We start from the raw sequence: 22462 nt of genomic DNA, 5'->3' as shown, positions 1-22462 counted from the left end.
GTTTTATAGTTTTTCGTCCATGCATGATGTTATATCCTGTAATTGCTGATTAATGTCAGTGGATTGTTATTTTTAAAAGTTTATATACATTACCCCAAAAACTTTGGTCGTAAAATCTCCTTCACCTTTAAGAACTTTAATGTTTAATTATTTGATTGTCAACCTTCTTATCCTTAAAGGCAGAGGTTTTTACCATGTCAAATTTTTTTTATATTTTTTATTATATATCATGTCATTTAAAAAATAACACTTGTCGTGTGACATGTAATTTGAAGTAATTTAAAATTTTTTATCTAAAAAAAGTTAAATAAATATTTTATATATTTTAAAGTAATTAAGTATTCTTTTTAAGTACTTAAAAAATTTAAAATTTCTTTTATAAACTGCAACTGCTATTTTTTAAATGACATGGCATAAAATATAAAATATAAAAGATTGACATGGCAAAAACCGTTAATTTTAACAGTAATTTTAATGGCAGAGTAATTAATAATCAAAATATGAAACATTATGCTTCTTAATTTCAACTTTTAAAGATGGGAAAAGTTTTATGGAAATGACTTAAAATTTAGGAAATTTTTATGTACTTCAGCCTATTTTAAATATTAATTGAACTTTTTTAAATTAATTTTTTTCAAAAATGATCACTATTACTATATTAATTAGATCCACTCCTTAGAGGATTTTTTTTTTTGGGAGGGACTTGTCAAGTTGAGGATGCTCCATCCAAATAGGCTAAACTACATATTTGTTCATTTAACTTTATACAAGATTTTATTTTAGTTCTTTAATTTTAAAAAGTATATTTCTAAATCATTTAATCTTAAAATAATTAGTCTTTTTCTTTTTTTTGTACTCTTAAATAATAATTTTTTATTAGAAAAAGTTATTTTGAAAATTAAACTTAATATAATAATATTTGAAAATGTTTTATTAACATTCAAGATTTTAATATCATTATTTTTTATTAACAGTTTTAAGATTAAACTAAATACATATATTTTAAAACCAAGAAACTAAATTAAAATTTTATGTAAAATTAAAAAATTAAAAGTATATTTTAGAGACCTCCACATGCTCTGTATTAAATGATGATGGAGAAATTTATGCCCGGATTTTTTTTTTTTAAATAAAAGACCTTCACCATAGCAAGTTTCCCCTATCATATCGGTATATCATACTGTCATCATAAATAAATGTTTTTTTTATTTTCCCTTTTAAGTATAACATTTTATTTCCTTTTGTCTCCTATATTAAGATTTTGTTTCCTTTCTTATTGACTCCATTTATTAAGGCATCTTTAATTCTGTATATTATACATTTTAATCACTAGATGGTGAGAGTATATTTTTTTAAAAAAATAGTATTACAAATTCTTTACTTACAAGTAAAATACTTACCCTTTCTTTCTTTTTTTTTTGTTTTTGGAATCTACCATTGCTTAAGTAAACTCTTTTTCCATAAAAGGAGTCAAATAACAATTACAAAGAAGAAGTCCAAGGGAAGTCATTTTAACAAACAAACCATGAATGAACAAGATAACTTAACAAAGAGAAAGGACAGACTAACAGCGGAATATCCTCCAAGATTGTTTGGTGCCCTGTTGGAACAACTTTGAATGGCTCGATCTGGATCTGCTTAATAAGGCAGTGGTTTTTACCGTAAATTTTTTTTTATATTTTTTATTACGTATCATGTCATTTAAAAAATAACACTTCCCATGTGGCATGTAATTTGAAGTAATTTAAAATTTTTTATCTAAAAAAGCTCAGTTAAATAAATATTTTAAATATTCTTATATTTAAATATTTTATATATTTTAAAGTAATTAAGCTTTTCTTTTTAAGTACTTAAAAAATATAAAATTTCTTTTCTAAACTGCAAGTGCTATTTTTTAAATGACATGGCATATAATAAAAAATATAAAAGGTTGACATGGTGAAAACCGTTAATTTTAACGGCAGAGAAATTAATAATTAAAATATAAAATATTGTGGTCCTTAATTTAAATTTTTAAAGATAAAGAAGGTTACATGTAACTTATTTAAAATTTAGGAAAGTTCTATGTATTTTAAACTATTTAAATATTAATTGAAATTTTCTTAATTAAATTTTTTTAAAAAAAGGATCAATATTACGGGATCAATTAGATCCACTCCTTAGAGGATTTTTTTTTTTTGGGAGGGACCTTGGTGAGTTCTCGAGAATGTTCTATAAGGTCTGTTTAGTATGAGGGAAAGAGAAGGAAAAGGAGGTGAGGGGAGAAAAAATTTTAATGAGCTTATTTTAAAAAATTAAAGAGTTGGGATTATAAAATTTTGGTGAAAAGAAAATGTAAGATACTCCTTCGGTTCTTAATATAACACCCATTTAGCTAATTTAATTAGATTAAGGAAGTTAGGTAAGTTAGTTAATTATAAGAAAAGTGAAATATTTTTCTCAAAATACCATAATCATATTTTTTTAATACCTCATCTCCCTCTTCTATTTGATTATAGTTGAAGGAGTATCCATAGGGATAATTTAGAGAAAATTAATAAATATGAGAAATGGGTCTTATATTTAAGACCAAAACCAATTCAAAAATTGAGTTCTATATTAAGGACCGGAGGAGTAAAAGAGTAAGAAAAATTAATTAGAAAATGTTAATCCTAATTCTTCAATTTTTTAAAATAAGCTCATTAAAATTTGTTCTCCCCTCCCCTCAATTTTCTCGTACCAAACGGACCTTAAATAGACTAAAATATATATTTGTTCTTTTAATTTTATATAAGATTTTATTTTAGTTTTTAATTTTAAAAATTATATTTTTAGTCTTTTATTTTTAAAATTATTAGTCTTTTTTTTGCATGATTAAATTTGTTAGTCTTAAATAATAATTTTTTATAACAAAATTTTTATTTTGAAAATTAGACATAATAAGATAAGATTTGATAATATTTTATCAACATTTAAAATCTTTTTAGAACCCTTGCATGCCCTGCATCAAATGATGATGGAGAAATTTATGCCCAGATTTTTTTTTATGACAACCGTCACCATAGCAAGTTTCTCCTGTCATATCAGCATATCACACCGTCATCACAACTAAATGTTTTTTTTTTAAGTATAGCATTTTATTTCTTTTTGTCTCTTGTATTAAGATTTTTTCCTTTTTTATTACCTCCATTTATTAAGGTGTCTTCAATTCTGTATATTATATATTTTAATCATTAGATGGTAAGAGTATATTCTTTTTTTAAAATGGTATTACAAATTCTTTTCTTACAAGTAAAATACTTGCCCTTTATTTTTTTTTTTTTATGTTCTTTTGGAATCTACCATTGCTTAAGCAAACCTTATATTTAAGATAGTAAGTATAGACTGAAAAAATACTTGTTCAGGTTAAAAAGAAAAGATTGAAAGAATAAAAATAATTTTTTTTCCATAAAAGGAATCAAATAACAATTACAAAGAATTCTAACGGAAGTCATTTTAACAAACAAATCATAAATTTGAATGAAGAGAAAGGGCAGACCAACCGTGAAATATCCTCCAAGATTTGCTTGGTGTCCTGCCGGAACAAATTTGAATGCCTTGATCTGTAACTGTTTAATAACTACTTATAAACACTTTTATGTCAGTCAAAACAAAATTTTTGTATATATTTATTTATATTTTATAAGTTATGATTAAAAAGTTACCTTTAAAAGCTCTAATTACCATTTGAAACAAATCCTTAATTACCGGTCGTAGCCAATGATTATTTCCAGAATCCATACCCATGTCTTTAATCATTAATAAGAGTTAAAAATCTCAAAACTAGACGAGAAATTCACCTAACATGTATATGTGTATATATTGATCTTGAGAGAAAGTCATGTAATTTTTTAAAAATAAGAGAAAAAAGTCTCCATAATTTAAATTAAATAGAGAGAAGGTCAGTATGTTATAATATTTAAATGCAGATATGTATGAACTATTTTTCGTCAAATTTTCTCTTAGAGAGAATTACAATGAAACTTCAAGAAAAGAAAATAATACCAACAATATTTTTTTATATTTGAGATTTCATTGCAACTCTCCATTTCTTTTATTCTAACCAAACGTCTATATATGGAGAGTATATTTCATGTATTTCAGTGATCATGGGGTGATCAGGCCCCACTATCAAGATATCTTTGCCGATGGGATAACATCCACAGTGTTTTTACTAAAATTACAAATTTTTAATCAAACCTAACTTAAAAATTATGTATTTCCCCCTAAATTTGGAGCCTTCATTATGATTCCAGTCGTCTCATATGATCACTATCAAGCCACGCATCATAAATTCTCCCTTATCTTCATCTTCCTCCTGCAGATTGGTCCAATTTTAATTTAGGTAAAATTAAATTGTAATTATTCTTTTTATTTCGCTCTTGAGATAGAGATCATAAGGGTGCAAAATTATATTAGAACCACTCACTTCTAGAAAATAAAAATTATATATATATTTTTCTCTGATGCAATATGTTGACTAGTGGATTAGTGTGGTTCCTGTCAGAGCAACTAACTCAATTCTGATATTTGATTCACAATCGCTTATCACAATCCACGTACCTCTTCATATTTGATGTCCACGTGAAAGCACGTGAGTTGGTGACTACTTAGGGTATGTTTGGATTGGCGTTGGGCAAAACTGACTTCTAGCTCAACTGACTTTTGTAACTGAAGTTAGAGTAAAAGTCAGTTAGAGTATGTTTGGATAGGTGCTTTTGAAAAGTCAGTTGAAAAAGCTGAAAGTTGTTTGGATGATGAATGAAAAAGTTAGTTTAGGTGTAAAATGACTAAAAAGGGCATGGATTTTATTGAATAGTAGTTTTTAAAATTTTATGTTTTTAATTTGATAATAGTTTTAAAAAAAGTATAAAATTATTATGATAAAACATAAATAGTTTATTTGTGAAATTATGAAATAAAAATATTTATTACGGAGAAAAAAATTAAAAACACATCATAGATAATTAATGAAGTATACATAATGGACAAACATGAATATAAATTAAAATTCATTTGGTCTCTAATTAAAGTAAATGAAATCACATAACTAATTAGATAGTAAGCTTTGCACAATTTGGTCCCTAATTGAGTCACGAACACGATTCATTTGTGCGGCAGATGTTAAACTTGACGAGGATGCCTCACCAGCTGCATGATTATTGTCTTCATCTATTACACTTCCATGTTCAGCTTCTACAAAGTGATCATCAGTTGGAGAATTTTGCCTGATAAAATTATGGACAGCCATTGTTGCACAAACTATGCAGACCTGTGTTTGAAACTTGAATCTGGGCATATTTTTTAAGATTACAAACCTTTTCTTCCACACCCCAAAAGTTCTTTCAATAGCGGATCTCAAACTTGAATGATAATAATTGAAGGCCTCATTCTGATTTGTAAATCCTGGGTGACGATTAAAGTCTGGGAGATGATAGCGTTCACGTCTGTATGGGCCAAGGTATCCCATTTGTGATGGATAACCAGCATCAACCAAATAATATTTTCCTAAAAAATCATGACTCAAGTATGTTAAGGTGAAAATAATACAAGTGAAGCTGAGTTTAAAAATAATTAATTTGAAAATTAAAGAAATATACCTTCAGGTGGATGAGGGAAATTCATGGATGGAGTTGAGATAGCAGAATGAAAGACACGAGCATCATGTGCACTACCTTCCCAGCCCGCCAACACGAATGTGAAGCACATATTCCAATCACATACGGCCATGACATTTTGACTAGGAAATCCCTTCCTATTGATATATTTGTCTTGCCTAGCTTGACTAACCGTACAATGTATGTGGGTACCATCAATTGCTCCGATTGCATCCCTAAAAAATGGAAAGTATCGTGGATCATTTGCTATTTTTGGGTGACAATAGGAAAATGTAGGATCAGTTGGCCTGATATTTTCTCGAGATAAATTGAGGCAAGCAGCCAACACTCTATGAAAATGCCGACTGACAGTTTCTCCTGAACGCTGAAACCTTTCCTGAATCATCCTATTACACTGACCATGCGCAATTGTATTCAAGAACATGGCAACAGATTCATGGACACCTATGTACTTAGTATTTTGTAACCCATGTTCAACCAATTTAGAACATAACTGATGAAATGTCTCTATGTCCATTCGAAACATATCCTTAGACCGTCCTTCATGCCCGTCTAAAAGTTCTTGAACCCACAAATAACCAGTCTGTTCACTAGTTCTACATGGCTGTTTGCACAGAAAAGGTGTCACATACTGACCCATTAACACACTTAGCTCTGATAATTGTGTTGTCTGTTCATGTAAAGCGGGAACTAATTGAGACAATTCATCTCCCCAATCATCCTCCCAACCCTCGCCCCAACCCTCCGTTGAATCAGACATAATAAATGTGTGTTACCTGTGAATAGATAAATACTAAAGGTAAGTAAAAATTTTCACAAAAAAGAAAAGAAAAGAAAAGATAATACACAAATTATCATTAAACTTTAACATAATAATTAAACATAGTCATGAAACATACAATATTAAACTTAGTCATTAAACATAGTCACGAAACACATAACATTAAACCTAGTCATTAAATACATCGTCATAACACATAATACATAATACAACATTAAGGTAGAAAAACAGAAGTCATAACAAGTCCCCTGGCACAACTCAAGGATTCTTAGGTGCAGCATACGGCGGTGGATTTTCAGCATTGTGCTTCAACCAAGCCACTAATACCTTCCGATTTTCTCTCAGACCAGCATATATGTCCCTGAAAGTCTTGTTTGCCAGCAGATTACAACACATGACACAAAGATGAGTGTCATTGACAATTTCCTCCATACTCAACAAATCAGCAGTCAGCTCAGTAGTGTTATCACTATTGGAGATTTTGTTTATTGCCGCTGCTGTACTAATGGAAGCCTTCTCAATCGAGCTTACTGCATCTGCTATTCTTTTTGTCGCTGGCATTTTTTGCTTCTTGTATTTATCCAACCCTCCACCTCTCTTCCTCTTTCCTTGGCTCCCTGAACCACTAGGTATATTGGGTGCAGTGTTTGATGTGTTTGCAGTTAAATTTATACCGTCCAAATCATCCGAAACTCCTGCACGGCGTCCAGTGTCAACACCTATCAGCCCGTCTTCACTGTCCCCTGAACCTTCTTCCCAATCCATTGTGGGTCGGTAATCATTTGGCTGATCAGCCCTCTGTGGCTCAGGCTGGGTCGAAGAAGGTGACCACATATCCTGTCCTGATGCCATAGTGCCCTTGAATATAGTTTCCAATTCAGTCCGGAACTTTAACCCATGCTGCCTAAACTTTTCGTATGCTGGATTTTCCTGCAAAGCCAAAAGTAAACAAAAGTTAAATTATTTTCAAAAGTCATTAACTGCTTAAAAATTAACAGAAGCTAGTTCATACCCGCTTCTTTCTCTCCCACCACTCATCAGATGCCACCACTGTGTTCCTTTCAGGGTCCCACCCTATACCGGTCTCCTTACCAATTAGCTGCTCAAATGCCTTCCACTCTTTTCTTAAGTTATCCAACCTATTTTTCAGTTGTCTTTTCTCATATCCTCTCCCTGTCTTTTCATTGAATGTTTTGTGAATGATGTCCCAGCCTTGCTTTGTAAACGAGGATCCTTGACGATGTTTGCTATAAATTGTGTCCACGCATATTTTGAGAAAAACACCAGTAGTGCTTACATCCCAATGCGCTTTGCCTCTATCGTTACTCATTGTTCTTGATGAAATTAAAAATGTATCAAATCCACAATAAGTTTAGAATCAAGCAGTAACACACAGGAATAAACCCACAATTAACAGTGCCTAAACTTTCTGTTTAGAAGCAATCAATCAATACATTTTTAAAGTAATAATGTTTATATATCTTATCCACTTTATTCACCATAGGGCAACCTAACCACATCCCTCTTCACCAAGATCACAAAATTCTAAATGAAACCCCTAAATAATAAGTCTCACATATTCTTAAGAATGATATTTTGAAAATAACAGAATTTACAACATGCTAAAACAAATTAGAAAAAAAAAACTATTTTATATTCTGAAAAAGGAAACCAAATTCGATGTTAAACCCCGGTCACAAATATGACATTCAACATTGAATTATATTCCTACAATGGCTCCTAACAGCACAAACAACACAGGCAAACGTAGAGAAGCAGTAGCACCGAGTCATTGTACGTGAAGCAAATTCATCACAGATGGCAAATTCATCACATTCAAGGTTAATCAAAAATGGGCAAATTCATCAGATACTACAAGAGAATTAAAACCACAAACCAATGTCAGAGGAGCAGACAAGTTCGACGCAGACGCAGGGTGAAGCTAAACGGACAGAAGCAGTAGCAATCGAAAGGCACAAAACTTCCCTCTGCTTTCACAGTGTATCTAAACGAAAAGGAGAACAACAATCAGAACTCAAACATAATTGGAGCTGCGAATTGGAACAACAATCAGTCCAGCTCAAATATATATATGTATATATGCATCAGACACGGTGACCTTACTTGCGAATCGGAGCTGCGAATTGGAGCTGCGAGTTGAAGACCTTCAACCAGCCCCAAGCAGAAGAGAGTGACGGAGGGAGAAGTGCCGACTTCAATGGACACGGTAAATCGAGTGGAGCAGAACAGAGTTGAAGACTTGCGTCTGAGTTGAGGCAGCCACGGTAAATCGACTAGCAGAAATCAAATGGAGCAGAGATGGCTGGATCTACGGGAAGCACGGTGAAGCTCAACAGATCCGGTGAAACTAAAAAACTGAGGATGAAATGAAGATCTGGGAGAAGACCACACCGATCTGCAGCAAATCGACTCCGGCGAATCTCTGGCACATCCAACAGCAAACGAAATTGCGAGCTCGGTCGAACAACCGGAGGACCACCTGAAATGGAAGAAGAACACGGGAGAGCGTGAGAGAGAAGAGCAGGGGAGAACGCTCGGCCGTGTGGGAGAAAATGGAGAGACTGAAGGAGGGAGAATCACCGGTGACAGTCACGGACGGAGAAGCGCCGGCGAGAGGGACGGAGGGAGAGCAGCCGGTCACGGTGAAGATGAAAGCCTGGGGGTGAGCTCTACGGACGGAGGGAGTGACCTGAAATGGAAATGAAGGTGGGTTCGGCCGTTCGGGGGAGGGGAAATGGAGTGAGGGTTAATACTGGTAGGTCATATTTTTCAGATGCAATTAATGCTCCATAACGGTATATCTCAGTTTCAAACTCTCCAAAAGTAACTCCCAGCTGCGTTGGAAACGTTTACCATTTGGTTCAGAAGCTGGTTGCGTTAATTGTCCCAGCCAAACAATCATTTTGGCTCAATTCAGATGCAAACCTCCGTTTCACAATTTCCTAGGGCCGTTTAGCGTTTCAGACGGTAATCCAAACGAAGCCTTAACCTTCCATGCAAATTTGGATCTGTCACATAGTCATCTACTCCGCCAATGGCTTTGTTTGTTTCTCTGGTAATGCTACAAAAAGCATGTGTCCTGGAGTCTTTGGGAAAATGGAGATTCGGGGATGAAGCAAACTTAAAAACACACACCTCTTTAGAACTACTTTATCCGGAGTATTCATGCATCAACATGTTTATGTTCTAAATGTGCAAATTAAAGCCTGAAGTACACACAAATTTCATGGCCACTTCTTCACCTTCTTGTGGAAGATGCCTGGACCATAAGTAGAAGAAATTATTTCAACAAGAAGAGGGAACTGTAATAAAACAAAGAGACTCAATGGCACGCTGGCAACCATAATAACAGGGAGAAAAACCCATGAAGGTGATGAGTTATGTTGCCACATGATGATTATTGTTGCGGAAAAGGCTATCAGCATAGTTGCAATTGAGAGAAAAAGGGTAGAAAGGCCTATGATCAGTTTTGTAGGTAAGGAGTAAAGGAAGTCTTCTTCTGCATAGCGTGACGTGAGGATTCCTAAAAATGTAAGCACAGAAGTAGTAGAAGCAAACAAGGACACTGCATCTGAAATTAAAAAAACTTTGAACAACTTTTCCTTCAGAAATATTGGATACCCAGATGCTTGATCGTTTCCACCCGGAACAGTAAAAGCTGTGGCAAACACAATCGTAACGATTAAAGCACCAACAACTGAGCAAGAAGATGCAGTATCTTTCATCCATTTCTCTCCTTCATTCCTGAGTTCTTTGTGATTCTTTTTAAAATAGTCCAGAGGGGTCAACCCTTCTTTATTTAGACGAAGCTCAATTCCAAGATTCACCACACTCTCTACTGCCTATAATTCAAAAAAAAAAAAAATAGAAAGAAGAAAATTTTTGATAAATTGTATAGTAAAATATTTGTTACACCTGAGTTAATGCAATTATTCCCTCATTTCTTGTTGAATTTAATCTCTCATCTGCTAACCATTAGGTCCAAGTAGGTGGGAACTGCATGATTTAATGATTTTCATTTATATATTAATCTCCCTCACACAACAGGCACACAAAAGCATCTAATTTAACTTCTAACCTTGAACCACTGCCATTCCCTTTGCATTTTTAGAGCAGCACCAGGGATGCGGTTAAGTTGGGAAGCAGGAGCCAACTTGGCTGCCGTGTGCAGCAAGTTGTCGTGATTCTCATTGAACATTGCTGCTACCACATTCCTAAAGTGAAACCCACGAAGAAGGTTGAAAACCTCAGCTTGACGATATTCAACAGCATTGAAGAAAGCATGCCCCTTTCGTTGAGAAAAAGTGACCATTGAGATTAATTCTGGGTTTGCCGTTGATACCCTAAACAAAAACTCAACATTTCCTAATTTAGCCGCCGTCAACAGTGCTTTGGCAATCATAGGCCTTTTATCCTCACTTAGAAACGTTAGATTCTTACAAACCAGGTTTAGTATTTCAGTTGCTCGTGAATGTTGCAACTTCCGCTTATGTATTTCCTTCATTCCTGGACAATTGGTAACTCAAATATAACTCAATATTAGTCAAGCTTAATCATGAGAACAAAAATCTTAAAAGCAACTCATTTAAGTTTTTGGGAATTTCTGAGCTACATACCAAACAAATTATAAAGGAGGGATGTGATCAACCATAGTACATTTAGTCCTATTGAGATGGAATTTTGTCAGCCAAATCATTCAAAAGGATTACAGACACGTGTATGCAAAGGTCTATCTTTTTTTTTTTTTTTTTTTTTTTTGCATTGCACAACAGTTAGGTTCAACTTAAATGTGAGCAATTAGCATCTTATGCACAAGATATGATTTTTATTTTCAAATTTCATATTTTGACATGCCTGATTTTCATGTATGATTAATAAAATAAAATTTTCTTTACATCTTTTGATATATATGTTCTGTTAGATTTGCAATATTATTTGATTTTGTCTTCCAATCAACTAATAGAGAGTATTATATTATTGTACCTTCGGCTTTGTTACTAATCTTGTCTTCTTGTTGCATGTCTACACAGAAATGATTAGCTGTCATGGTTGATGGTATTTTGATATCTTCCACCCATGAAGTGATCAAAGAAATGGAGAAACATTAGCTTCTTCAAATAATGAAAGTGATAAAATTAATAACTAGAAGGACAAGTAAATTGTGTGAAGCCATTCGAATTTTCTGAAGCTATCATGCACAAACAAATAAGTCTCAAATATATAGATTTCATGAGACATGTATCAAGGCTTGTCAGCGTCTGGCTTAGCTAGAATAAGATTCAGCCGAGGATATAAAAATAAAAAATAGGTGAGAGAAATCTCAGCTAATAATACTGAAGGGAATGGCTTACTAATGCTGACGTTTGGCTACTGGAGAGAAAAGGTGAGATGGATATGGTTATTTGAAACAAGTATGCTCAAGCAAATATTGATGTAATGAGACTTTGTCTAGATACTTTAGGCAGAGATAATCGACTGATTTTTTCTTTTTGGATTTGCCAGACATTCGGTCTGTCATGGCAGCTTTCTTTTGTAGTAGTTGAAAAGATATGTTTGTAGGTACGGCTGCTTTGTTTTCAGGATTTCATGATAGATCAAGGAATCTCCGTTTCTCGACAAGCTTATGTTCAAGAGCTTTTGAGATGTTTTAAAATGCAAAGCTGCAGGCCTAAGGATACTCCTTTAGTAGTTAATAAAACATTATCTGAATGTGATGAAGAAGATATGGAGGCTGATGCACCGAGGCATAAGTGTTGTTCAGAGCTTGCTTTGCTTGATTCCAACAAGGCCTGATGTGATGTTTGCAGCATATTTATCATCAATATTCATGCAACAACCAAGTGAGGTGCATTATGCAGCTGGTAAAAGGGTGCTAAGGTATCTAAAAGGCACATCAGAGTTAGACCTATTACAGATTCCAACTTAACTGGATATGTGGATAGTGATTGGGCTGGAAGCTTAGATGATGGAAAGAGTACATCAGGTTATACGTTTTCTCTTGGTTTCTGCAGAAGTTGAATATGCAAACCAAGCAATTTGGTTAAGAAAGATGTTGACATATTTGGGTCTGGAGCGAGCTGAAACTCCTAAAGTATTTTGTGATAGCAGATCAGCTATGGCAAGAAATCCTGTGCAGCATGGGAATGCCAAACACATGAAGGTCAAATTTTATTTTCTCAGAAATGCTGAAAGGGAATAGGAAATATGTCTTCTGCATTGCAGTTCCACGAGCAAGTTGGAGGCATAATCACTAAATCTTTGCCTAAAGACAGATTTCAGGAGCTTAGAAGGAAGCTTAAGAGTCTTTAGACAAAGTCTCAAGGAGGAGTGTTGATGCAATGAGACTACCTTCGGCAAATGTATTCTACTGATTTTTTGTTTTAGCTTTGCAAGACCTTTTGGTTTCTTTTGCAGTAGCTGAAAAGATTTTACAAGATTGTTTACCCCCATTGTCATGTCATATCAGTCTAAGATATGTTTTTAGACCTGGATAGTATTTTGAAAAAGCTGATACATTAGCCAGCTATTGTTAATGAAATGTTCGTTCTCTCACTTTTTTTAGTTCAGTTCCAAGCTCTTCTCTTTACAGAATATACCATGATGAAAACGAAATTATACGAGTGATAGTTCAAACAACTTGAGCTTCAATACCATTACTCTCATCATCATAATTCAGTACTTTGGCTTGTATATAACTGAAAAGAGCATGCAGAAAATTGTAGGGATAAAAAGAAAAAAACAGACATTTAAAAGAGTGACATGCACTAACAGTAATAAACCCATTGCTTCCAGAAGCGAAGTTGACTTTTGTTGAGAGAATCAGAAAGATAGAATGCAATGTTCTCAATTGTTGAGTATCCAAAATCGGCAGCAAAAATCAGCTCTTCACATCGTTGAAGCAAATCCAAGGCAACATCTATTCATATATCATAATCACTTAGCATGTAAGATGGAATATCAGAATAACAACATGAACCCGCATAGGGAAAAGAATGAAAATGAAACATATACATAGTGATTTGTTGACATATTGTAAGTTGTATTACCAAGATCTCCAGTGACGAAACAGCCTCTGAGAAACGAAGGACCCAAAGGGCCATTTTCTGATTTGAAGACTTGCAAAGGAGTGACAGAATAGAGATAACGTCCCATTTCATAGAGGCCAACACGAAAAGCCAATGTAACGGGAATCAATTTAAGCTGTCCATTTGGAATAGAAAGTGCATTGCTATTTCTATCAACCAAGCATTTCGCTATTGGAACGATTCCCCTGTGTGATGCAGCAATTCCAAGTGGAGTATAGCCATGCGCATCAAGTTTTTGAAGGTGTTCTGGTGGAACTAATCTAACCAATTCCTCTACAATGCTCAAATGCCCAAACTTTACAGCCACATGGAGAGGTGTTTCGCCTGTTGAAGCCTCAAGTTCTTGGTTCAAGGCCCTAGGATGGTGATCAATGAATTCTTTCGCAGCAGGCCAATTGTTCTCAGATATAGCCTTGTACAAGTTAGCCAAATCAAAACCTATTGCCTCTGTCATCACTGTAAGACACAAATACCCACACGGATTGTATAATTAAGACGAAGAATGTGTGTGTGCGTGTAGAGAGAGAGAGAGAGAGATTAGCTAAGTTAACCACTTTCTATTAGCTAATTACTCTATTAACCCATTCAAACCAATCTCTGTTCCGTTTTCGTCTTTCGGAACCTATCTCGTTAAAATTGGGGAGCTCTGAGTTACGTAACTCGACCTACACTCTGTATAGTGCCTGTGGGTTTGAAATTTGTAGCTAGCAATTTATTGATGGACAGTATTTTGTTGGAAGGAGCAGAGATTAGACATACGTACCAATAGAATTTGCTTTTTCCAGCTGACTGAATTGAAACTCTGAAACCGTAAAGGGCTCAGCCTTCCTTAGCAGCTCGTGATTATATATTACTTGCTCATAGGTATTATTGTTCCCTTCTCATTCATTTGGGTTGACCTTGTTTATTCCGTGTTGGCGGGCGTAGATTGAGATATTTCGTCTTCTCTACTTGCTGCTAGTTTCTCTGTATTTCACTTTCTCTCGCCAGGTGCCGCTCTACCCAAAGAAAAAAGTGATAACTATTCCTCTAATTTTAAATATTAGAATTAGTTGAGGTTATTTTTAGAATTAAAGGTAAAATTTTTATTCTTTCATATTCTTCAGATTTTCAAATGTGAGGGGATTTGAGTTAAAGTGGACATCAGATAAAATTATTGAATAATATATGTAATAAAAGTAAAGTGAAAGACGCATAAATATTAGAATATTAAGATTTACGGTGGTTCCACTTCATTAACACCTTTTTTTGCCACAAAACAAACAAAAAAGAAAAGAACAAAAGAATGGGGAGTTATCATCCAAAGAAAAAAAATTTCTCCCTGCTTTTGATTACCCTACGCGGTTTCTGGGATTCCAAAACGACATGAAAAAAGTGAGCCCACCAAAATTAACATAAAGTGTAATATGTCAACAGGGCCATTAATGAATTTTTTTCTAGTTTACCCTTGCACATTATTATTACCGGTTAGAGGTGTTGATGAGCTGGATCGGGCAGGACATGACACTTGTTCATTGCTCAACCTGAAGAATGAGCTAGCTGCACCGACTCTACACAATAAAAAATCCTAAATACTTTGAGTAGGCTGGATAGAGTAGGCTTTCTTACTCAAGTAGTGACATTCTACTAATATTATGTGATAAAAATATCTAATTATATCTTATAAATACTATTGTGAATTTCAAATGCATTTATAATTTCACACCTTAAGATATTTCAAAATAAGCTTACATTTTTTGTCTTAAAAAAATAAAACATAATGTAAGTTAAAATCGGCACAATTGAATGTTTATCTCCTATATATTAAGGTTTTCCGTGTGTTTATGATGAATATATTTGTATTTGCCAAATAAACTATGATATATAGATCACATTGCATTTAAAAATATGTACTTAAAAATTACCTTATAAATATATGAATATAAAATATGAAAATTAATTAGTAAAATTGCATTTAAAAATATGTACTTAAAACTTACCTTATAAATTATGAAAATTAATTAGTAAAATTGTGGATTAAAACTACCTCTACTATTAACTCCTGAGGCTTTGGCGAGAAAATAATAAACATTCAATTGTGATTATCTTTACCTACAGTATGAAACTTGTAGCCCCAATGGCCCAACCTGAAGATTCGATCAATTAGGTTAAATTAATAAGTAATGATCAAATAATACACTCTAATGATTATTTGAAAAAAAAAAAAGAGCTATTAATTCATGGTAATGGTAGGCAAATAAATGAATAAAAATTTGATACTCCTCTAGTCTTTAATATAAGACCCATTTAACTAATTTGATTAGATTAAGGAAGTTAGGCAAGTTAATTAATTGTAAGAAATGTGACACGTTTTGCTTAAAATACCATAATCATCTTTCTTAATACCCCATCTTCCTCTTCTACTTGATTATGATTGAGGGAGCATCCATAAGGGTAATTTAGAGAAAATTGATAAATATGAGAAATGGGTTTTATATTTAGGACCAAAACCAACTCAACAATTGGATCCTATATTAAGGATTGGAGGAGTACTATGGAAGAGTGCAAGCAACAAAAAAGAACAATTCTTTTTGCCAAAATAAAAAGGGATAGTGGTTGAAAAATAATATTATAATATATATAATTATATATTTTTCTGGTAGGGCCAAATATGCTGGGCAATATACCTTGTCTGCTGCCTGACCTTGCCTGTGATAAGCCCAGCTCAAAAATACCAATTTTTGTTTGGGTCTCTTTTTATTAGACTGGGTTGGACATTTTTTCTGCCGGCATAATAGGCATCTGTGCCTCATGAACACTCATATTACTCATGTAAATAACTTTTCACTAGCTTCTCGATATTTCTTATAAGGGTAAGTTTGAAAACCTTTACATTTTTGGAACACATTTAGTGATATAATCACCATTTCTTGATCTGAGTGAATTAACTTGTTAACCTTTTGCAATATGGACAAGAGGGAGTATTATTTTAGCCATTTTTTAGATAAAACTGATCTACTATTAAAACCAAACCCATGGACCCTTTCTTACTGATTCTAGCTGTATAATTTCTTTCGTTTTATATATAATCGATTGTTATTACATAAAAGAATACATCTTATTATAATAAACAGACTCATTATTAGAAGGCAAGCTCCCTTGTAAGTGAAAATTCAAAAATTCAATCCTATTTCTAAATTTGATAATCATAAAGTGCACTTGATAGATATAGGAAAATTCACAAATTCAATCCTATTTATAAATTTGATAATCATAAAGTGCACTTGATAGATATAACAACCAAACAGAACCTACCCACTCAACCATGAATAATATCAAGTCTTCCATCACACATATATACAAGAACAGCAGCTAACATAATTGCAATACATAAGAACAAGCTCGTCGTCATCAAGCATTACAACTTCTGACTGAACCTGTTTTTACTCATATATAACTTATGATAATACGCACTTTATTAGGACTTTAATTAAGATTCAAATCCCATGATTTACCCACCATATGTTATCTCGATGGACAGGCTTAGAATAAGGGTGGGGACTAGAGGGCAAGATGAGAACCTATCTCTCTTGTAACATCAGCGACCAACTTTGTGAGAGTGTGAGGATCAGGAATGTGACCTTTCAGCTTCTCATATTCCATGGTGATGTGCACCAAACTCCCTTTATCCTTTGGAGCTGCCTGCAGTGTTATGTCCATGCTCTTGAAATCCTTCAGGATATCTCCCTCCACAACTCTCAAAGTGATTAAGTTCTTGCTCGCATCTACGGCATGGATCTTCTCCTTATCCACACAGTTTTTCCCCTCTGTTAATTCATCACAACACCAGTTCAGTATCATGTCCCAAGGGAAGCATATTAATTCTTTGATCTTGAACGGTAAAAATGAAAAGGAAAATGACGACTTGGCGCCTTATAAGAAGAATAAAGCAGAAATCACTATGATGTCCCAAAGAAAGAATATGATTATCAAAAGGTCCAAATGAGAAGTAAGCAGTATGGATCCTTGTTATCATATTTCCGACACTGAAACTTGTCATTCACTTGTTATGAGATTTTTTGGTAATTACATTCCTTCCTTAGAACTACATAATGATTTCCAAATAAATAACAACGAAGCACATCATCATTGACTCGGATTGGAAATAACTGCAACTCAGTTATAAATCATGAGCACTCAGTCAGAAGCAGCACTTCACTGTTCAAAGTGTCGTTTTCCCAGAAGAAAACCACACTACTACAAAAAATACATTTAACGGCGGTTAAAATAAGCTTTTTACGGCGGTTTTGAAACCGACGTCTATGCCATTGACGTAAAATGTAGAGGATTTCACGGCGGTTTAAGAATCGCCGTGCTATGTGACTTTTCATGGCAGTTATATAGATAATCGCCGTGAAAATTTTTTATTCCTTTAAGCTACATTTCACTCTATTGATCAGGAGGGAATGGGAGAACAAAGCCTCAAAGGAAGTCTCTCGCCAGTTAAAAGCATTCTGATGGAATAAATATAGATTCTTTCCTGCCATAGCGTCACTTAGCTTCACCTTAGGCTACCAGATCGAAGCAACTAAGATTTAATAAAGATAAAATCAAACACTCAGATCTGATAAAATCAAAGACTCAGATATGCTAAAAATCATATCTCTTTAAACTCAGATTAAGCATCTTATTTTTAAACAAAGAAAATAATCATATCAAACCACAAAAACTGTGAAATCCACAGAAAGAATGGAGGTGAAAAACTCACAATTATAAGAATGAAGAGGATGAGGCAATGGTGACGACAATAACAACAGCGACAGTGATGGAAGAACATGGCGGAAATGATAGAAGCAATGGATAAACGTCGAGAAATATAGGAGGAGGGAGAAAATCGAGTGAGGATGTGGTATGGGGGACTATGAGCTCTGACTCTGAAAAGTGAAAACTATCGCGCGATGGATTTTAAAATTCTGATAGACTTTTTACGGCAATTATTTAAAAAACTGCCGTTAAAAGTATTTTTTACGGCGGTTATTTAAAAAACCGCTGTTAAAAGTATTTCTTACGGCAGTTTTTTAATAACTGCCTTTAAAAGTCTGCCTATAATTACAGAAATGCCACCGTCACATTTTTTACAACGTTTTTTCTAATAACCGCCGTAAATTAGTGTCGTGAAAACTTTTTTTCATAGTAGTGCCAGGAGGAGTACTGAAGAGAAAGTGTACATACCTACCTTACTCTCTCTCTCTCTCTATACATATATACACACACATATGCATAAATAAGTAGTTGAGTACTTACCATGGACATAGTGCCAGGTAATGACAGAACCGAGTTTGCCCCAGTTTGCATCTGTAGCAGCATGTTGAACGTTGGCAGGAGAAATATTAGGAATGTGGTGTGGCTTGGAGGTCATCAATTCATGAAACTTGTCTGCAGAAGCATCAATGTGAACATCAACTTCCACCTTCCCAAGTAACTGTTCCTCATGATCGTCTTGTCCTTGTGTGAGGTGTGAATCAATGTCTCTGCTAACCTCAGATGCGAGCTGCAGCAGAGAATGAGGATCTGGGATTTGTCCCTGAAGCTTTTCGTACTCATAAGTCCAGTGGACCACACTTCCCTTTTCCTTTGGAATGGCTTGAATCGTGGCTTTGAAGCTCTTGAGATGTTCAAGTACATCGCCTTCTGTTATCTTCAAAGTGATTGAGTTCTTTGCTGGGTCTATGGCTTCAATCACAGTCTTGGCCACGCAGGTCTTCCCATCTACGTGCAGTCACAACTAATATCAGTCATTTGATCTGATAATATATATATATATATATATATCATATAGTGAAGCTTATTCAATCTCAAAAATAAACGAAAATCATCAATTAAAAAAAAAAACACCGTCGACATGATACTGATAAATTAAAATTTGGCTTACCAAGAACATAATTCCAGACAAGGACAGAGCCAACTTGTCCGAAATGACCTTGTTGCGTAGTCACAGCCTTGACTTTCCCAGGAGCAAGGTTGGCAATGTGATGAGGATTGCTGCTGAACATTTCATGAAACTTCTCAGCAGAAGCATTAAGATGAACATCTGCTTCAACCTTCCCGAATAAGTGAGCCATCTTTCTTTCTTTTCTGTTTGTGGTGAGCGATATGCACAACGAAGGCTGAAGCCCTAGCCCTTTATATAGCAAATTAGAGGTGGTTCGAAGGGTCCATATGTAATAAATATCAACGGTAAGTAGTCCCCATGACCTGCTTTGCAATGAATACTTTTCCGTCCTTTTCTTTACAAATGCAGTCTATTTTCCGTCCCCATGCTCATCACAATGACGAGCATAAAGTGCTAATTACAATTTAAACTATCCATATTGATTTTAAACGGTTCAGATTGAATTTAAATTTTTTATATATTTAAATCAAAGTTTTGTTTTAATAGATACAGAATTTAAAACAAATATAATATCATAACTAAAATATCTTTAAAAAATAAATTTATAGTTCAAAAAATTGTATATTAAAAATTTTAAATCTGACCCGTTCATCTTAAATCTTCCATGGTTTAGATTGCATTACAATGATAAGCGCATGATGCTCATCGATGTGATAAACATTGAATGAATACTCCACATATGGCATTGCCACATCTTAGGCGTCATTAATATCAACATGAATTATTGCATACAAGGTGGTTGAGCTCACGAGGTGTTCTGCTAGCATTTGACGATTAAAATCTTGAATAAAATTTTATCCTTTAATTTATTTGAATGGTTCAGGTTTATCTAAAACTTATTATTCATAGAAAAAATTGTTATAAGCACTTTAAGCTTATCAAATCTGAATCATTTAAATCTCATTTAAACAATTCAGATTTTAAATTTTTAAATAGAAAAAACATCTTTTAAAAAAATAGTAGTTAAGAGATTATCTTTACTCTATAGCATATACCTATTAAAATAATTATTTTAAATCAATAAAAATAAAAAATTAAATCTAAACTATCCACGAAATAATTCAAATTTGATGAGCTTAGAATGAGTACCAGAGCAGCTTAGAATGAGTATATACTATCCCTAGTCCTAATTATGAGACATCATTTATAGTAGACTATAAATGAGGTCTTCTAATTAGGACCAGAGGTAATATAATTTATTTTCAAATTCTATGCAGCATAGCTAGTAGATCATTATATCATTTAATTCCCCCCCCCCCACAATTTTGTTGAGCTATCATCAAAAGCACTCAATAATATAAAGAAAATTTAAACATAAAAGGGGGGGTTAATAATAGATGTACGTTGCTTTATACTATCTTCAATCTTTACTATAAAAACTAGTTGACTAATTTAAAGAAACTTAAAAAGTTTGTTAAGTTAATTATTTGTATTAAACTAGTGTTGTCTTTCATAAAATATCTTTGTTAATAATTTGTATTAGCGAGGACTACTATTTAATAAAATATTTAACATATACAACTACTGTAAAGACTATTTTGAAAAAAATAGATAAATATAAAAGATAAAATAGATAAGAGTTTTATATTTAGAATCAAATTAAAAATTAAACTAATTTTTATATTAAAAATTAGAAGTAATATATGAGTTCTCTCTAAAGAGATAAGTTAGCAATAAGAATGATCCCACTTGTCTTTTTTTTTTTTGGTAAAGGAAGGGGCCGAAGCCCAACAAAACACTCAATTATAAATCGTTCTCCTACTTTCTATACCTACAAGGTCAGCCTCAAGGACTTCCTGCATCTCTTCAGGTGGACTTGTCCAGATCACTTGATCCCACTTGTCTTTTGATGTGGTTCCACAATGCCTTCAACTTATCGACATTCACAAAAAACAGGAAAAAAAAAAAAGTAAGCCCAATGCACCTTCGCTTTATATTGGGTTTAGGTTTGTAATTTTGTTTTTTTTGTTTTTAAACACGGTCGTATACCTGAGTTAAATTTAAATATTATTGGGGGCATTAAAGATAGTTCTCTTAAAAACGTTTTCTCCATTCATATAAATTTAAACTCAAGGCCTCGTGTTTAAACAATTAAAACTCTTTTCACTAGGACCAACACATATTGGTTGCCAAAGTGAATTTTATTCTAATTGATGTTTGCAAACAAAAATTAGAATAAAAATTAATTAATATAATGTAATTTATATTTAAATGTGATTTTTTTTAAAAAAAATAGTTTCACGTTAACTTATTTATATGATATGTTTTATAAAAACTGAAATTAGAATAAAAAATAGTTTAAGCGTACGTTGGGCCACATTATTTATAATTTATAAATATCATTATTTTTATAAAATTTTACACACATGTTAACTTGTTGATTCATATTAAAGTAGAATATGGACAGAGTGTGTAAAAATAGTTTAAAATGAAAGGATTTATAAATATTGACATTAATGTCTACCCAACATGTATCTAGCTTCGTCAGGGTGTAGTTTTTCAGGACAATAATTCAAGTCACAAGAAATTAAACTAACAATGCAAAGGATATCACTCTCTCTGCTCCTCAAATATAAAAGCCAGCTAGTTGGGATATTTATTTTAGTTTTAAATATAATGTATTAATTCAAAAAAGAAATTAAAACCGAAGTACCTAGCTAATAATACATGTTACATTTCCATGAATTCGATGCTTGTATTTACAGCACAATTATATTTTTTTTATTATTTACATATATTATTTTATTAGAAGTAATTCTGTTCAAGGTGTGGTTGGATATTAAATATGGATACCTCTTCTTTTATATATAATTACAGTATATATATATATGGTGTCAAATAAAGTTCAGATTTTAATTTTATCACTTTCGATCGTTTTTATGATTCAGACACTCCTAAAAAAATAAAAATAAGAATAAGAAAAAATTAAAAAAAAAAAGGGGCCAGAGACAGACACTAGCTGGCCGAAAACTGCTTGAATGGGACCTACTCTTGAATCGAATTAGTG

General features: G+C 33.2%; 4 protein-coding genes and 1 long non-coding RNA gene across 7 annotated transcripts; all 5 read right to left on the bottom strand.

Annotated features, from left to right (window-relative positions):
• Positions 1-3898: 3898 nt before the first annotated feature.
• LOC114717882 (uncharacterized) lies at positions 3899-4629 on the bottom strand. Its single transcript, XR_003737762.1, has 2 exons — positions 4582-4629; positions 3899-4336 (listed from the first exon to the last, which is right to left on the bottom strand). It is a non-coding gene; the product is annotated as an uncharacterized LOC114717882 (long non-coding RNA).
• A 439-nt stretch (positions 4630-5068) lies between these two features.
• On the bottom strand, positions 5069-6396 carry LOC114717898 (uncharacterized). Its single transcript, XM_028903123.1, has 2 exons — positions 5619-6396; positions 5069-5214 (listed from the first exon to the last, which is right to left on the bottom strand). The coding sequence occupies exons 1-2, from the start codon at positions 6394-6396 to the stop codon at positions 5069-5071; spliced, it is 924 nt and encodes a 307-aa protein (XP_028758956.1).
• A 279-nt stretch (positions 6397-6675) lies between these two features.
• LOC114717897 (uncharacterized) lies at positions 6676-7269 on the bottom strand. Its single transcript, XM_028903122.1, has one exon. It carries the CDS (start codon positions 7267-7269, stop codon positions 6676-6678), a length of 594 nt encoding a protein of 197 aa, XP_028758955.1.
• Positions 7270-9559: 2290 nt separating this feature from the next.
• Positions 9560-14411, bottom strand: LOC114717877 (uncharacterized). Of its 3 annotated transcripts, none has more exons than XM_028903101.1 (7): positions 14287-14411; positions 13485-13979; positions 13208-13354; positions 11422-11505; positions 11055-11102; positions 10517-10944; positions 9560-10280 (listed from the first exon to the last, which is right to left on the bottom strand). In XM_028903101.1, the coding sequence occupies exons 2-7, from the start codon at positions 13975-13977 to the stop codon at positions 9663-9665; spliced, it is 1818 nt and encodes a 605-aa protein (XP_028758934.1). In that variant the 5' UTR covers positions 13978-13979; positions 14287-14411; the 3' UTR covers positions 9560-9662. The 3 variants fall into 3 exon arrangements, with proteins under 3 accessions (XP_028758934.1, XP_028758936.1, XP_028758937.1); XM_028903104.1 differs by having other exon boundaries at positions 9955-10096; XM_028903103.1 differs by lacking the exon at positions 11055-11102.
• A 2318-nt stretch (positions 14412-16729) lies between these two features.
• LOC114717878 (MLP-like protein 28) lies at positions 16730-19645 on the bottom strand. Its single transcript, XM_028903105.1, has 3 exons — positions 19435-19645; positions 18807-19271; positions 16730-17329 (listed from the first exon to the last, which is right to left on the bottom strand). The coding sequence occupies exons 1-3, from the start codon at positions 19622-19624 to the stop codon at positions 17064-17066; spliced, it is 921 nt and encodes a 306-aa protein (XP_028758938.1). The 5' UTR covers positions 19625-19645; the 3' UTR covers positions 16730-17063.
• Between the last annotated feature and the right edge of the window lie 2817 nt (positions 19646-22462).

The sequence above is a fragment of the Neltuma alba genome, unplaced genomic scaffold, assembly GCF_004799145.2.
Source record: "Neltuma alba isolate B1F8T4 unplaced genomic scaffold, ASM479914v2 tig00011781_pilon, whole genome shotgun sequence".
NCBI classification, from domain to species: Eukaryota; Viridiplantae; Streptophyta; class Magnoliopsida; order Fabales; family Fabaceae; genus Neltuma; species Neltuma alba.
This window is presented reverse-complemented; position numbering and strand designations above follow the sequence as displayed.

Bases quoted from the DNA above. Each gene is read 5' to 3' on its own strand.
- LOC114717898 (XM_028903123.1), bottom strand. From the start codon at position 6,396: ATGTCTGATTCAACGGAGGGTTGGGGCGAGGGTTGGGAGGATGATTGG. The intron at 5,215-5,618 runs GTATATTTCTTT...ATCACTTTGTAG, and splicing joins TTTCCCTCATCCACCTGAAG to AAGCTGAACATGGAAGTGTA.
- LOC114717877 (XM_028903101.1), bottom strand. From the start codon at position 13,977: ATGACAGAGGCAATAGGTTTTGATTTGGCTAACTTGTACAAGGCTATA. The intron at 13,355-13,484 runs GTAATACAACTT...ATATATGAATAG, and splicing joins TTTCGTCACTGGAGATCTTG to ATGTTGCCTTGGATTTGCTT. The intron at 11,103-11,421 runs GTACAATAATAT...CCATCTCAATAG, and splicing joins GATTAGTAACAAAGCCGAAG to GACTAAATGTACTATGGTTG.
- LOC114717897 (XM_028903122.1), bottom strand. From the start codon at position 7,269: ATGGCATCAGGACAGGATATGTGGTCACCTTCTTCGACCCAGCCTGAG.
- LOC114717878 (XM_028903105.1), bottom strand. From the start codon at position 19,624: ATGGCTCACTTATTCGGGAAGGTTGAAGCAGATGTTCATCTTAATGCT. The intron at 19,272-19,434 runs GTAAGCCAAATT...GACTGCACGTAG, and splicing joins TGTCTGGAATTATGTTCTTG to ATGGGAAGACCTGCGTGGCC. The intron at 17,330-18,806 runs GTAAGTACTCAA...ATGAATTAACAG, and splicing joins TACCTGGCACTATGTCCATG to AGGGGAAAAACTGTGTGGAT.